General features: G+C 35.2%; 2 protein-coding genes across 5 annotated transcripts in view; one reads left to right on the top strand and one right to left on the bottom strand.

Annotated features, from left to right (window-relative positions):
* Positions 1 to 371: 371 nt before the first annotated feature.
* Positions 372 to 3810, bottom strand: mRpL52 (mitochondrial ribosomal protein L52). 2 transcript variants are annotated; one of them, XM_045749742.2, is made up of 4 exons: positions 3717 to 3810; positions 2999 to 3068; positions 2400 to 2526; positions 372 to 1423 (listed from the first exon to the last, which is right to left on the bottom strand). In XM_045749742.2, the coding sequence occupies exons 1-4, from the start codon at positions 3754 to 3756 to the stop codon at positions 1283 to 1285; spliced, it is 378 nt and encodes a 125-aa protein (XP_045605698.2). In that variant the 5' UTR covers positions 3757 to 3810; the 3' UTR covers positions 372 to 1282. The 2 variants fall into 2 exon arrangements, with proteins under 2 accessions (XP_045605698.2, XP_045605697.2); XM_045749741.2 differs by having other exon boundaries at positions 3674 to 3773.
* Positions 3811 to 5121: 1311 nt separating this feature from the next.
* LOC123762939 (hyccin) overlaps positions 5122 to 17319 on the top strand; it is a 39181-nt gene continuing 26983 nt past the window's right edge. For all 3 annotated transcript variants that reach the window (XM_045749747.2, XM_045749746.2, XM_045749743.2), the window contains exons 1-6: positions 5122 to 5245; positions 8245 to 8407; positions 9452 to 9596; positions 12087 to 12212; positions 12479 to 12696; positions 13712 to 13864. In XM_045749747.2, the coding sequence (XP_045605703.1) occupies positions 8265 to 8407; positions 9452 to 9596; positions 12087 to 12212; positions 12479 to 12696; positions 13712 to 13864 (785 nt within the window). In that variant the 5' untranslated portion in view covers positions 5122 to 5245; positions 8245 to 8264. The remainder of the gene's footprint in view (positions 5246 to 8244; positions 8408 to 9451; positions 9597 to 12086; positions 12213 to 12478; positions 12697 to 13711; positions 13865 to 17319) is intronic.

The raw sequence follows: 17319 nt of genomic DNA, 5'->3' as shown, positions 1-17319 counted from the left end.
CAGTTGAAAAGGGAAGGCATAGGCAAGTGCATTCATATCATATACTGTAACTCAAAACCTCAATTCTGATATACTGTATTTAGAATGTGAGGAACATAAAAAAAAAAAAATAGGAAAGCCTGTGCTTTCAAGGTGAAATGCACACCATCTAGCACGAGAGAACAAGTCGGGAAAAAGAACTGATGCAGGCACCCCCCTCGTATTATGGTCTTGTAGTACAGTTTGGGGTACATGAGTCGGAGATCTCATGAGGATGTATGGGCAAGGAAAAGGCTTCGAGGAGCATTTTAAATGTTAGGCAATTTGTATGTTTTTCTCTTGTGGTCTTACTCTGAATGGAAGTGTTTGGAAAGTATTAATAATACATCAGATTAAGCTATCATTTTAGATTTGTATTATGTACATTACATTTTCAAAGTCAAAAGTGTAATAATTAGTATTTACAGTACATTAGAATCCTGTTTGAATAAAAATTGGTGCACTTGTAAGCTGAATGTAATGGGAGAAGTGTTCTGACAGAACGATCATTACATTTGGTTATACAGGAAATAGAAAAAATTATTTAAATCTTGGGTGGAGCAAGCAGGTACTGAACCAGAATTCAATGACCAGAAGTTGTAAAGAATTTCAAATCAGTTGAAAAACATATGGTTTCAAGTAATTTTGGGAAGTTTTAAATATAAAGATATTGTTAAACTAGGTCACCAAATTCTGGTACATTGAATGCACAGGCTTTCTCCACCTGAAGAAAGGTGGTCAATGCACCTCCATAATAGTAGATTCCTTGTAACCAAATAGTAATATGTTGTTATTGAGTATAAGGGTATACAAACTTACTATTAATAATAAACTTATAAAAATGAAAAAAATGTGCACAAAAGTGTGTTCTATTATATGTTTGAATAGTCATACAAATATTTTAAGCAGACATGAAAAGTAAAATTAACTACTATAAACTTTATATATACTATTTAGTAAGAGTAAAGAAGTGACAAATTTACCTGTGTACAGCCAGCCACCTCTCAAAAAAAAAAATTAATTGGATTTTTTCTTCCTAGTTAAGTGATTGAATTTATTATACTGTATTTATTGCCCAAAGTACAATGGTTACTAAAATACTCTGAATTGATAATAAATTACAGTATGCTGCCAAGCACAGATCTCAACATTATAGTAGTCCTTAAGAATGTATTTTCTAGCAGACACCAGTTATCAATGTAACATTCAAGTTCAACAATACACATCTCTGGAAAACATAATAATTGTATTTTTGGTCATTAGCTTATTGTTGTAGTAACTTGTAACCTTTTGGTTTGAGTTTTTCCTCCAAAAATTGCTGTTTTATTTTCTGCTTTTCAAGTTGGAGACTTTTCTGGCGTTCAATGGCAAACTTTGTTTCTTTCATAAGTTGTATGACTTTAGCCTGTTAAGAAAAAGTCATAGATTAATGCAACATTTAATAACAGAACAAAAAATTCCTTGTTCACAATTATACATATACTGTAATATCAACTCCACTTAACACTTTCATTCATTACATTACATTATACTACACAAAATTCAACCACTACCACTGTACAGTATGTACTTAAATTTTCATACTTATTTCACTGGCATGCAGTTCTGAGTAATACCTGGACACACACATCTTACCACTACTATTTAGGTTCTCTCAACCTGTCCTCACGCTTAATTCACTACAATATTGACAACAGTGACATCAAAATTCCAGTGGTTTAATGAAATTAAAAGCTAATGTTGACAGTTAACCAGACAAATGAGTAACAACCTCGATAGGGTTAACTGGGTTACCTAGCTTCAAATGCTTCTGGTTAAGCAAAACCATTTCAAATATGACATGTCATGTCATGAAAATGGGCTGTATTTTCCATGGTTAATTCGATCAGTATCATAATGCTCTATGTCACCAACGAAGAAAATTTAAACCATCCCAAACAAACGATAAGTTTTTTTATAAAATATATATTTATTTAAAAGAAAGCACAACAGATTTTTTAATCACAGCACTCTAATTTAAATCAGTACAGTACAGTATTCTAAATGGTTTCCCATTGTTGGGGGACAGGAACCCTGCTTAGGCTTATCAAGTACCCCAAGACTAACTTATAACCTCCAGAATGTAATCCATACCAATTGCCACACTTCCAGAAACCTACAATATTTAATGCTACATGAACAGAGGCACTAGATGAAAGGAAGTACAGTATGCCCAAATATTTATCTCTTGTTGTGGGAATCAAGCCACCTGTTATCGATTGACTATGCTGACATAATCCAGCAGATGCAGCATAGACATTTTTTTAGTTTTCTTACATACCATGAATTTTTTGTATAAATATTATCTCAATACTAGAGTACAGTAAATATACCAATATTACCGAAACTTCCCGCTGCTCCTGAGCTCTTCTCCTCTGTCCAACACGAAGTGGAGTGGGTTGACCGTCAATGAAGGTGTAGTCAACCCCATCAATCAGTGGTCCACAGGCTCCCATTGATGTTTTAAAACTAGTGAGTTGTTAAAGAGATATAAAAGTGTCAAAATATACAGGCCATTCATATCTTTTTCTGCTACTGTATTGCATTACAGACTTAAGTTCCTTAACTTGTTCCACACAACAGTATGGATTAATTCAAAGCTGCTGGATTCATGCATTGGCACTAAATTTCAAAATGCTAATATTTATACTTTAAAACTACATAAAATAAAAAGCATATTGAGTCAAATTTGGGAATGGCCATAACACAGCAAAAGTGAGCAGTTATAACTTTTTGAACTGTTGACTTTCATTAATCTTTGTTACATGATTGTATTCCCAAATTTGACTCAATATATTTGTTAAAAGTTTTTCAGAGCTAGCCCCTCGGAGGCCTACTGCCTGAGGCTCTGGTACCAGAGAGAAATACAAATCCTACTATATATCTATAGTTTTTCATCATCATCTTACTAAATGCAAATATCTCGTTAATTTTAACATACCCTTTTTGGAACTTTCTTAATGCACATGGTGTAGTTGATATATGCCTGGAATTTGCGTATCTCAAAGCACCTGGAAGAACAGAGTATATCGAGATATAGCAACACTAAAAATAATGTACTATATGATATAGCAACACTAAAAATAATGTACTATATTGCCTTATACAATTACAAGTATTGTGTATATATCCACAGATTTAACAAATATATCTATAACAAACCTATGTATCTGTAGCAAATATAATAAGACTATATTTATATTTTATAATAAGATTACATTATATTTATATTAAGACATTATATTTATAAATAATTTTCTGTATACTGTTAGAGAAAATATATACAGAGTAATACAGTACTAATGTCACACTTCCTGATAAGTTTAACCGGAGAAAACCACCAGCAAGTTCGTATATATGTACAGAATATACATATTTGTGTATATACATTGTATATGTATATATATACATATAGGTTTCATGTCCACGACAAAACGAGTGATTATTATTAAAATCCGTCAGCGACCAGCCTAATGTACGCATTTCCCGGTGTCCATCTACGGCTGAAAGTGGTACCTCTGATTTCACAAATTCATAGAATTTTGTCTATTCACCACCAGACCAAAACCCCAAAACAACCTATTATTAACATGTAATCTTACAACTTGCTATCTACCATTAAATAGTAAAAACGTTGCGTAAAATGCCAGCAAGACTACCATTGACGCTGAAGAGGCCTCGAGCAACAGAGCCAGCCATGCTGGTGTTTGTTTACCTCCCGTTTTCTGTGGCCAGCAGCACCACAGCGGGGACTACTGGTCTAATTTATTATCTGCCTTCTACAGAATAATAATAATAAAATAATAATAATAATAATAATAATAATAATAATAATATTAATAATAATATTTTATTCAGGAAAAGTACACACATAGATGCAGAGTTACAAACATAATGTTGGATTTATAGATAGAGCTAGTGCATACAATACCTAAAGCCATTAATACGCATAGCGTTTCGGTCAAAAATCATTCATGTGCCTCTGTAACTTTGACCAATACCGCCCACAGGATGGGTATGGGGTTCATTATAACAGTTCACGGCCAGTACACCCAATGACAGACTTCAGACTTCAAAAAGAAGTGTTAAGTAAAACTCAATGTAAAGTAGGTCAAATCAGGTAAAAAGTCTTCAGACACAAATAATGCTCTCCACTGTCGTGTTAGGTATTATAATCGTGCAATAGATTGGATTTTTTTCTAAAATAATCTTTCCTGCCTCTACTCTACACAGACGACGTCTTGTCAAATGGGTTCTGGTACACAACCTACCCAACATGAACCTGAGTCCTGGCTCTGTTGCTGTTGACTCTTCCCTTTCACAGTACATACATTAATGCTCCAACCTTCTTAACAAACGTGATCTGACTTAAGCTTTGCCACTATCTCTTATTCTTACCTCTTTTCTTATTCTTATCTTTCATCTTAAATTATTCTTACCCTCCTTTTACCCATACCTTCATCCTTTCTATGGATTGGATGAATGTCTTTCATCCTATTATAAGAACAAGATGAAGGCTATTTTTCACCTTTCATCTTATTCTTACCTTTTTCTCTTACCAGATCCACGACTCATATCTCTCTCTCTCTCTCTCTCTCTCTCTCTCTCTCTCTCTCTCTCTCTCTCTCTCTCTCTCTCTCTCTCTCTCTCTCTCTCTCTCTCTCTCTCTCTCTCTCTTACCTTATTTATTTGCCATTACCTTCTTTTCTAATATCACACCACTTGATAATTGTCCAAAACAGACCGAAACGTCGTCGTTTCTTATTTATTTATTTTGTTTATTTATTTATTTATTTATTTATTTATTTATTTATTTATTTATTTATTTATTTATTTATTTATTTATTTATTTATTTATTTATTTATTTATTTATTTATTTACTAATTTATTTATTTATTTACTTATTTATTTATATCATCATTTCCTGACGTATGGTTTGGTCATCATAATAATATATTGAAAAATATATTTACACAAAAAAGAGACCAAAATAATAGATGGAAATTTGATAGGTTTAAATTAAGAAAAGACCTTGGCATATATATTTTTTTAAGATTATTTGAACGTGGCGGGTTATGACATCAGGAGAAAGGGGGCGTTGACTGACCAATCACCAGCAAGAGCTGCTAGTGTCAATATGGCAGACGACATGGGGAAATCTAAATGACACAGAATTTACCGTATCTGGTGAGTAAACGCTTATATCTGCTAATACCACTGGGATAATAAGGTCAAATATTGCATAAGGCCGCTTTGTGATCTTGGAAGACGTGGTTGTTAGTTAGTATTTGTTTATTTAACTTGTAATTCGCCTGTGCTAGTGTCTGTCCTATTCAGTACCAGTACTTTCTACAGTACTTCATTCTCTTGTTTTTGTTTTTTTGCCCTATCGAATAATTATGATGTCTTGAAGGGAAAGTGAAGAGGTAGTACATGAATGTGTAGGGTGAGTTTAGCCCTGATATGATGGGCCTCCAGGTGGCGCCAGCAGCGCCTCTGGGCACTGGACCATCTCTGGGCACTGGACCAGTACAGTGGTTGTGGCAGTCATTCTCATCATTAGCAAGTTTGGGATTAACAGATGTTGGCAGTTGTGAGGTAGAACTTCTCTAATGACCGTAGCTACAGAGCGTTTGTGTGTGTGTGTGTGGTTGTGGGGCTTTACTGCCCCAAGCGATTCGTTTCAGTCCCGACTTGGAGTACTGTCCAGAAAAATCCCTCGACTGGAAACGATGACTTGATGCACCTTGTTCACAATATATATTTACCTGCATTTATCCCAGTGCCGCTATCTTTTTAGTTTAGTGTCTTGCCCAAAACGCTGTGCATGCTAGTGGCTTTACAAGACTGTAAAATCAACTTCATTTCTATGTTCTTTCTTAACCCCCAATGTACCTTCATGTATATAAATAAATAAATATATAAAAAGTTTCCTCGACAGGGGTAGGAAACTGGGGGCGTGTTTGTCGTTAGGTTACAATAGGTTAGGCTTGTTTTGAAAGCAGCAATGATATATGGTGGCATAAATTTGTAAAAGTTTTGTACCTTACTCCTTCAGTCTTGACAAGTTACTTGGTAGAAAATGCAAATGCATGTTTGGCCCCTCTAAACTTTCTCCTGTGATGAGTGTGAGGTTTAGGACCACCGCTGTCACTGGGAGCGTCATTGATGTACTTGATGTCTATGGGAATTTCAGGCTAAATTTTGTTGTTGTAATATACGTTATATTCTTGTTTATAAATACTTGTATCAGTAGGAGGGAGAAGATTTGTATACAATTTGAAGTTTCAGTCTCTGATTTATAATGGAAAATTATTGTTTATATTCTCCTGCTTAATTTGGTAATACAGTTCTATATTTAAAATTTGCATGATTATTTTTCATAAAGCTAGAGTATTAAACAGAAATGACTTTTTTTTAACATGCACAGTATTCAGTGAAGTTTGTTAAGATAGCCCAGGTTAAGTTAGGTCAGGCAGAGATCAATTCTGTAGAAAACTATGAATAAAAAAAAAATACTATGAATAAAAAAAAATACTATGAATATTTTACCTGAAATGAAGAGCCCTGAGGTGAATATTCCAACTAAAATTTATTTTGCATGTCACACTTAAAATGAGTGTGACTGTTGAAGACCTATGAACAAACTAGAGATCGATTGTAATCAATTGATTGTTATTTTAACTTACTTGGCATAGAGAACAGTGTGGTCCAGTTCTTGTAACTATCATGTGACTATCCTTACACTGCCCTTAGCAAAAAAAGTTAAGCAAGCTTAACTCTGTATAAATTATGAAAAAAATCAGGCTTAGCTTGAGTGCAGTCGAGTACTGTATTATAATACCCTTCTTTTAAACTGGTTTTCTATCTCTGAGAGAGCTATTACAAATGACAGATATAAAATTTAAAGGAATATTTTTTCCCTCACCCCTAACTGCACATTCTAAATTAGATTGATTTTCAGGTATGCATAAAAATATATATTTTTCCTTTCTATGTCATAAAATAGTTTTCTGATGATGGAAAAAACATTCTAATAATTTTAGTTTGCGTGTAGTGAGGTGAAGAAAGATTGACATTATTTTTTATAAATAATTCTCAATCTAGTCATTTGTAATAGATTTATCAGAACTAATATCTTCCAGGTCTATATTTTTACTTTGGCTCGGGAAGGAAACCAAGGCTTTCACAATATTTTTTCCCGTATGGAACATTATTATCAGAGGTCTTTATTGTCGAATGATGTTCATATAGAATCTTTAGGACTTTTGAATACTAGTCTCCCACACACACACAGATAGACCACCATCACTTGAAGACAACAGGAGCAGTTTAAGGATTAAGCCTAATATTTCTAGTGACTTTGACAGACTGGAAGCTTATGGCTTATTTTTTCATTATTCCTGAGAATTTTTTCAGATGTATTTTTTTTTTTTTTATTAATACATTAGATACATCTGCATTTGTGAAGCTATCCTAGACTACACGAGGGGGAGTACAGAGTGTCAAAAAGCTAGCTACGTGATGCTAAAAAATCCCTATCACACAGGATGTTTAGTCATACAGAGGCATGTGATAAGTAGTCTGCACTGGCAGACTCTGGGTACATTATGAGGATATCATGAGCACAAGAGTGAATAAGATAGCAGTGGTAATAAAAGTCCCCATCTCGCAGGATGGTTAGTCATACAGGGCCATATGTTTAGTAGCCTGCACTGGCAAATTTTGGTAATAGGCATAGTAGGACGTAGTGTATGTTTAAAATTTATGCATTTTGAATTTTGGCAACAAATTGAGAGAGAGAGGTGTGTAAAGTTCAACACATCTTGGGCCCTTTGTAGTGAGGAGTTTGGTCATTGTTCTCTGTCTTGCACAAATCAAATGTGGCAGCCATATACAACTGTTGCTGTGATGCCAATTTCCTGGATCTTAGGTTAATGTTATTTCAAAGGTTGGCGTGAAAAATAGGAATTAAAAAAAAACTACAAATTGGGAAACACGAGATAAAACTTTGGATCTGTGTATCTCTAACTGCTGTAGTACTATGAATATTTCAGTAATTTTATTTTCCTCTTTAGATCAAATTGAATGTGCGTTTTATTTTAATAGAATGCTGAAGCCTCTGAAGTTTTTAAGGCATTTTTCCTTTGAGCTTGTCATTAGTTTTATCTTTTACTGTATTTCAGAAATTTATTTGTATGCTACAATGGATGGACTGGTGGGTGTCCTGGAAGATTGGCTTGGGGAATGTGACAGTGTCAATGATTGCAGACTAATTTATGAATATTTGCAAAGTGATCAAGAGAGACTTATTCATGCAATATATACAGTCTTTGATGAGAGATCAAGGTATGTTCCCTCAGTTAAGTTTGTACTGTGTACTGTATTATTTAATGTTTTTCAGCTTTCTGTATTACAAGGTTTTATTAATCTCATTAATTGTGTGTGGAATATGTATGTATACATATATACAATGTGTATATATGTGTGTGTGTATATATGCACTTTGGCATACCTGGTACCTTAACCACTAGACCACACTGACTGTACAAATATCTTGGTAGTTGTGAGACTATTTATCCATGATCCGACAGTGCTCGGTGGTCAACTTGGGCATAGATATTTCATCAAATCACCTCACTTGGTGGGTGATACATATGTATCACATATGTATACATGTATGTATACATACATGTATGTATATATACATGTATGTATACACATGTGTACGTATGTGTACAAATTTACATAACATCTAGTTATCTGGATTTTTGTCCGGATAAGGTGAAGTTATACAGGAAGATTATCCGGTCATGATTTTGGCCAGATAACCCAAATATTCAATTCAGCAGGCTTTGGATAACTGATCAATAATATGTTCAATATATTATATAATAATAATATGTTCAATATAAGATAACAATATGTTCACGAAATAAATTCTGTATTTTGAGATATGCACAATGCATGACGGCAACAAATTCTTTGTGGAAGGTCTTGCTAACAGCTGAAAATAACTTGTTGGGTTCCAGTCAACTCTTTATATATTAAATGCTGTACTTATTACCATACTGTGTTATTTTCTGTGACTGCAGTGTATTAATTTGGAAAATTTGAAGAATCATTAGACATGGCTGTACACATGCCTTGATAAATATAAAACAAAGCGTTAACTTTTGACTTTTGGATTATTTAGGTTAGTATTTGGTTTACTGTGTAAACTGTTTAAATTGTGTTTAATAGTAATATTAAAAAGTTAGTTAGAGAAATCTACATGTTTTAGCTTTCTTATCACATGGTTATGCCAACTGAATGTAAAAATATAGTGCTTGCTAAGATTAATTATGTTTTACACTGAAATTTATCATTGTCACAATTTTCTATTTTCTTTAGGTGTCCAGATTTGTTTGAAAGCACAGTGAAGCAGCTGTTTGCCTTGGCACGCAGTAAAGATGAAAGACTACGAGAGTTTGTTCTCTTGTTTGCTCCCTGCCTTCTCTATATATATTTGTCATCCATCAGCTTTGGTGACAAAAAGGTATATGTATATATATATATATATATATATACTGTATAGCATTTATTTTGTTATTCACTTGTATACTTATTTGTGTAGAATGGCCCTAAGCTACATTTTATAACATTCACTCAGGGACCCTCAGTCAGTCCTCAGGGTTTTCTAGTGCAGTGGTCTATGTCGTTGACTCAACTGAGGGTCCCAGGATTGATTCTTGTGGTAGGACAGAAATAGTTAAGTACATTTACTTTCACCTGATGCCTCTGGTCACCTAGCAATAAATTGGGACCTAGGAGTTAGGCAACTGTTGAGGGTTGTATGTTTGGGAAGGTAAGTAGTTGGCCAAAGGGAGAAACCTCAATGAGCTTAAGTACAGGCTTCCTTAGTCTTAAGTACAGACTTCCGTAAGGAAGTACAGGCTTCCTTACTTTGATAGTGGTTAAACATTACATTTTTTTTTTTTTTTTGAGATATATACAAGAGTTGTTACATTCTTGTACAGCCACTAGTACGCGTAGCGTTTCGGGCAAGTCCTTAATCCTATAGTCCTTAATCCTATGGTCCCTGGAATACGATCCCCGCCGCGAAGAATCGTTTTTTCATCCAAGTACACATTTTACTGTTGCGTTAAACAGAGGCTACAGTTAAGGAATTGCGCCCAGTAAATCCTCCCCGGCCAGGATACGAACCCATGACATAGCGCTCGTGGAACGCCAGGCGAGTGTCTTACCACTACACCACGGAGACTGCCATTGGATAATATTGCTGTACATTGGATAATGATAGTGATGTGAATGTTGTACTGTATTAGTTTACCAGCTTCCAAATTCAAGCTGATTGGTCAGTAGTTACAGTGCAATAATGTATTGCCCTCTTTATATATATTCATGTAACATTTACAGGTATTCATGTACAGCTCTTGACGGTAATTACGGTAAATACTGAACAGCTATTGCTAAAAACAGGACTTAACACCATTGAGAGAATAATCAAGCAAGAGCTTGGATGAAAAACTCCTATGGCTTGGGAAGAGAAGTGGCTTAAGAGAATAGGAGACCTGGATACAGGAAACCAGACCAACAATGAGGGCACAATAAGGTCCACCTGGGTGTTGGCTTTTGGCACTGCTGAAGGTGTCCCTCTGCCTCATAGCTGTTGTGATGCTCTTTTGTGTTTAGTATGCAGAGGGTACAACCCTGCTTTAGTTTTCTTCTTCGTTTACATATCTTTTCTTTTTTAGAAATTTCAGCCTCTGTTGAGGTGTCATTGTGAATTAGCTCAGAGTGCTACCACAGGGGTCCGCCCAGAAATCAAGCATTGAATGTAGTTCCTTCCCACTCTAGCCCTGTTCCCTTTTTTTCTGTCAGGGAAAGAGGGGGGGGGAGGATGTTTGAATTAAGCGGCTCATGAGAGAGGGGTTAAGCAGCATACCTCATGGTGACCTGCGTTGCCAGATGGATCATAATAATGCTGTAATTCATTTTGTTGGGGACAGACAGCCTGTGTATATATTCATTATATATACTTGTATCGAGGTTCCCCGTAGGTTGAACCTGCAACCCCACAACAAACTGACTAACTCCTGGGTACCTGCTTACTACTAGGTGAACAGAGGTATTAGGTGATATAAAACCTGCCCAATTAGTTCTCTCCCGCCCGGGATTCAAACTAGGAATTTCCGACTGTAAGCCGAGAACAAACCCAACTGTACTACCGGGACCCTGAGTTAGTGTAGTTACTTTGCAGCAATGATTATTTCCCTCATTCCCTCTGGGTACCTAATTCACTTCAAGCAGCTACTTATTTTGTAGAGTTCATGCTTTCTGGTGAGGATTTTCTCTGCTTTGGGTTGATCTTTGATCCCCGAGCTCCCTTTACCTTGTAGAGAGTCAGATTTTTGTCTCTGCACCCTGTAGGCAAGGGTAGGTCTTTGAGGCATTAGTGCATCTTCCTAAAGGCTTGGCTGGACTATTACTTAGCTCAGGGAGCTACTGAAGGCCTCCAGAAAAGGGGGTCTCATTATATTTAACACAATATTTTTTCTGCTTCAACATGTTTCCATCCCCTTAACATTTAATCATGTTTATTTTCTATTGAATTTAAAAATGAAAATGGGTTACTTTTTGCTCTTCTATGCAATATCCTTTTCAAACAAATCTTTATCTCCTTAATTTTGGTAATTTTTTCCCCCTTTTGTTTCCTTTGAATTTCAGCAGTCATTTTGTTGCATTGTAGTTTTATGTAGTGTATGAATTATTTATTACATGTTTATATTTGAGACAACTTGCCATATACAGTATATCACTTATAAATATTACTTTCCTTTTATTCTGAAAAATTTTGTTTCAACTTGACATGCAGTACTGTAAAGTTGATATGTTCATTTGACATACTGTATTTCTCTTTATGAAAATAAAATCTGTTTTCCTTATATGATTTTGAACCATCACCCAATTCTACTGTATTTTTTATGCATGTGTAGATATATTAAACATTACTTTTATTTTTTAGGGAGTTGGAAGTGTTGAAGTGGCTCTACTGGCTTTGTACAATATGGAGGTGTTGGATGAGCAAGGACAGCCTCGGATCGCTCCCTTTCGTCTTCCTACCCTCGCACGACAGTCACTCTTTCATGAGGTGTGCTAGTTTATTTTTTGTGTGCTTTTGCAAGTACTAGTAATATGTTTCTTGCTGCAAAAATTTGTTTAACTTGTAATTGATGTACTTGATTCATTAAAAAAAATAACAGATCTGAACTAAAATTGTTATTGACCTTTAATCATTTTGTCTAGTACACCATACATGCATTCCAAAGGATTTAATTTATTGCTGTGTCACTACATTTCTTTAATGTATCTCGTGTACAAAAAAAAAAAAGTCAAGCACCAAGTTTCATATTACAGCCTGCTAGTTTAGCTCCTGCTTCTTTCACCGTGGACTCCCTACAAAGATTGGAGGCTGGAGATGCAGATACAGTACGATGGGGTCCACCAACTCAGATGACCTCGGTTACTGCAGCAACGAGGCATCACCTGGCCACTGCCATTATGGTTGCCTTTAATGCTCGATTAGCAACTTTGCCCAAGATGGCCCTTATGCACCTCTGCAAAGCAGTATCCAAGTAATTATTAATGTTAATACGTATTTGTATTTATATTCATAAGTACGTGAAATGAAAATTATGAATGTGCAGAGTTTAGCTTTCATTATTTAACCCTTTGTTACAGCACTTCTGTTTCAGTCCGACTTTTTTTTTGGGGGGGTCTAAATGGGGCTAAAAGAACAAAAATGTTAGTTTTACATTTTATTCTTACAAATATTGATTTAATAATTACACCTTAACTCTTAACAGAGCATAAAGTCTAACAAAGCTTAAAGTCTAACAGAGCATAAAATCAGACAAGCAGGGCAACAGCATCATGCAAGGTAAAAAAAAAGATATATTTTATTTTTCAAAAAGAATCTGTTAAATACGGTGTGTTCATTTTTTATGGTTCAAGGTCACATCCCCCCATTTATAGTGTACAGTAGTATTGCATTTTATTGGAAATCTGATTGTGAGTTATGAATGGATGACTTACGAATGCCTTTTTGGACCCCATTCTGTTAGCAAATTAGGGATTGCTTGTACAGTACATGTATATACAAATAAAGTATTTGTGTGTGTGTGTGTATGTATATATAATTATAATATATATAAAATAAGTAAATAAATACGCACACAGTATACAGTACTAGGACATCAATAATCACAGTGGTACCATATCTATATCTGGCTGGAAGAAGGCGACCCATAGCCTCGGAGAAAAACACAGAAAGCATTTGAGGGGAAGTAAGGAAGTATTGAGAAATAATTGGCATATTTAGGTTAGGTCAAGTTTCAAAGTTAGATTTGATTGTAATAAAAAAAATCTTTATGTAGTATATTATAATTTAAAACTCTATCATTCTATAAGAGAAAATGTTTGGAAAAATTCATATTTTAGAAAATTTAGGTTGTTTATATGTTAAAAAATATTTAATGTTTTCATTAACATGGCAGTAGTAGTAGAAAGAAAATAATATATACTTAATATTTGTAATATTTGCTGCGAGCTTTAGATAAATGTTTGTTTATAATTTGTTTTTCTACGTAGAATGCTGTGTCAGGGATTCAACCGGCCGGGGCATCATCATCGCTCATCTTACGGAAGTGAAAGCAGCTTTGGTCTATATCCCAGGCCGACGCCCAGAATACCTGTTACCTCAGAGCTTCTTAAAGAGCTCCTACATGCTGTATATTTTGCCATGTAAGTTATTTTCTCTTGATACATCATGCTGTTGCACCTTATTTGCATCCTGTGGGAATTTTTAAGAGCAATATATTCACTAATAATGTATTTAATTTAATTTATAGATAAACACCAAACTGAAAAAAATCTTTCAGTTACTATCAAATGTATTGTATGCAATTTTATGCTTGATTATTTGTGTGTTATGCATATGCATTGAAACTCCATTAATCCGAAACTACATTTATCCCGACTTCAGATAACCTGAAATAAAAAATATCTGGACATCATTAGATGGTTCTGGAAATTATCCCAAATCTGGACTAAGTACAGTTATCAGCAAAATTCCAGATACAGTCTTTATTTATAGGCAGTTGTAGATTATTCACATACCGGAAAAGTTTTCCATTTGTCTTGACTCAACACACATTCTGTTCACATTGGCCATGTGGGTCTAGTGGCACTTTACTGACTCAGAGTGGTATCATAAAATCATTGTCATATCAATCATAAACTAGATTGGCTTGGTTATTTGCTTTCCTTAGTTAAATTCTGTACTCTGCATTGAAGCAGCATCTTCTGTATCTTGTAGCAGCCCATCCTCCTGTTTTGGTAGTACATGTACTTATAGTAATGACGAGGACCATAGTACTGTATACCGACGTACAACGAAATTAGAAAGTAGAAATCGGCACTATTGAGTTGGACAAACCGGGAAAACTATTTTTTACTTGTTTTGACAGATGAAACTTGTTTTCATTTTGACAAACAAAACTAACCTAACCTCCCTAGGTCTAATACACGATATCTGCGGCCTAATATAGTACATATGAGCTATACTAGGCCTAGGAACATTTATATTTGTGTTTTAGCTTCATTTTAAATGAATTATTTACTAGTCTACATATGAGCTATACTAGGCCTAGGAACATTTATGTTTGTGTTTTAGCTTCATTTTAAATGAATTACTTACTAGTCAACATAGTACTATCTAAAAGTACGTAAGAATTCGGATTATTGACGATCGTCACAATAGATACTATCTAAACAGGAGGATGGGATGCTTATAGTGGACTGTATTGAGCTGAAACATAGTAGTGCAGTGTTTAGGTTCAGTATTACAATATTTTTTTATTTTACTTTCCATAGTGACACCAAAATTTTGCTATACTGTAATACTGAAATGCACCAAAGAGCCATAACACAAATACAACTTTAAGCAAACCTGTTGCACAAATACAGTTATAATAAAGTATCACCTCAGATTCCAAAATTGTTGGATGTAAAAATAATCAAATCAAATAAAAAACAGATAACTTTAACCTAATATAATTTTTTTTAACTTATTTAAATTTTAAATAAATTTAAAATTTGTAATCTTATGTGAATTATTTTCCTGACATTCAAAGTGTTGTTTTAAACTTCAGTGTGCCTTTCAAGATAAGAAAAGGTATAAATGGAGTGCTGCTAATCTGCCCCAACTGGGGTAACTTATAGTCATTGAACAAACATTGACATGTTAATCTTTTTGCTAGATAAGCTACTCATTGAGACAGTTAAGCAAATCCCAGCTGTGTCTGAGTACAAGTGACAGGATGAACAACCCACCAAGTTACCTTCCTATTGGGGGGTGTTGTACATGCTGCTATGACGGTATGTCTACTCACAGGATGAGTGCCTCTGCCCAATAAAATCGTACCTCGGGGCAAAATTAAACAAAAAAAATCGGTGAACAGCATTGGTAATGTTCAGTACTAATTTTTAAAGGAGGGAAAAAGAGAACCACATGTTAATTATATATACCAAAGTTTGTCCAGTATACCTTCACATCTATTGAGTGATATTCAAACAAGTTTGACTAAAGATGTTGGAAGTCTCCTGAAAGTGGCTATGGCCTATAAGTAGTTAAGGAAGACATAAGGAAGGACCACAAAGACTGGTATCCTTCATAGCCCACAGAATATTAGATCTGGGGATACTTTGGGGAGGTTGGCAGTACCATTGAAGATCCTCACTGTACACGGTGAGGATCTTCACCTGGGCAAAGTTCAGTTAGGGATTGTGTTAAGTGAGGACCCATAGATGATCAAGATTGTGCACAATGAGGATTATGTGTAATCAATATTGTGGGTATTGATGTAATGAAGGTTGTAGTGGGGATTGTGTGTAGTGATGATGTACACCGTTGATGACTGTTAACATTCAACCCACTTAATCTGAGATCAGGGAAGTAGCTGAGCTCGGAAGTGTCAGCTCCTAGCCATCATTTGGCCAATGCCAGATTCCTCTTTCAGTGAATATTATGTCAGAATTTGTATAGCTATACATTAGGCTGTTAGTGTGGTAAGCCTTTATATTCAGGCACATATCTCGGGATTAATTCTTAGTTCAATTACGTTGTCCCTTGAAAAATATTTTTGCTCACTGCATTGATTGCAGATGTGAATGAGATGCAGCCTTCCAGATATTAGAACTCTCACAAGTTCTAATATCTGGAAGGTCTGTATCTAATTCATATGCCCTTTTTTCACCCACCCATTTTCAATCCATGGAATGGCCTACCCACCAAGGCCGTAAATGCCAAGAAACTATTTTCACTCAAAATTCAGTTGAAAAAGTCCTTGGGAACAATTGTAGCCCTTGGGTAAATTCAAGTAAATATCATTTGTCTGTGATGGTGGTGGTGGGAGGTTTTTGTACCCAAGAGCATTTTTTTTTTCCAAGGATGGCAGGCCCTTGCAAGGCTCATCTTTTGAGTCTAGTTAGTAGACCTCTGCTGATGATGATAAAGAACTGGGGAAGGAAAGTAAACATCAGGTGAACCTATTCACCTAGCAGTAAGTAGATACTCAGGAGTTAGCTTGTTGTGGGGTTGCATCCTGGGCTGGGTCAGTAATTTGACCTTGGAGGGACCTTGGTATAGGTCTAACATGTATCAATACAGTCTGGCTGCCTGTCCCTCGATACTATGGATTAAGTAATGGTAATGTCTTCTCACAGACATAATAACCGGATAAAAACTCACATTTGTGTATTTATGAAATTTATATAAAGATATACACACAGTCTTTCGTGTCCTCCTGAGTGCTTTGTCAAGGCCTGAGTATGAGTATGTGGTTAGGAGGAGACTTTATCAACGACTAATAAGGCTGCTATCCCTGGATCTAATCCTCTTGACCTGACCATGTCACCTCTACTCCAGATTGCCAATGTACCTGTGGGGATATCTTCTATGGAATTATTATTGGGTGTCCTTTCTGATTCTTTTATGGAATTTCATAGAAGACATCGCCACAGATACATCGACAGTCGGGAATAGAGGTGACATGGTCAGGAGGTCAAGAAGGATACAAGGATTGGATCCAGGGGTAGCAACCTCATTAATCGATGAGATGTAAGTCTCCCACTAACCACATACTCAGACCTTGACAAAGCATCCATGCAAACAATAGATTTGGTATAAATCTTTACAT

The sequence above is a fragment of the Procambarus clarkii genome, chromosome 47, assembly GCF_040958095.1.
Source record: "Procambarus clarkii isolate CNS0578487 chromosome 47, FALCON_Pclarkii_2.0, whole genome shotgun sequence".
Lineage (NCBI taxonomy): Eukaryota > Metazoa > Arthropoda > Malacostraca > Decapoda > Cambaridae > Procambarus > Procambarus clarkii.
This window is presented reverse-complemented; position numbering and strand designations above follow the sequence as displayed.

Coding starts and splice junctions, on each gene's coding strand:
- mRpL52 (XM_045749741.2), bottom strand. CDS start 3,719: ATGGTAGTCTTGCTGGCATTTTACGCAACGTTTTTACTATTTAATG. Junction 3,069..3,673: donor AACGTTTTTACTATTTAATG/GTAGATAGCAAG, acceptor CTGTTCTTCCAG/GTGCTTTGAGATACGCAAAT. Junction 1,424..2,399: donor AGGAGCAGCGGGAAGTTTCG/GTAATATTGGTA, acceptor TTTTCTTAACAG/GCTAAAGTCATACAACTTAT.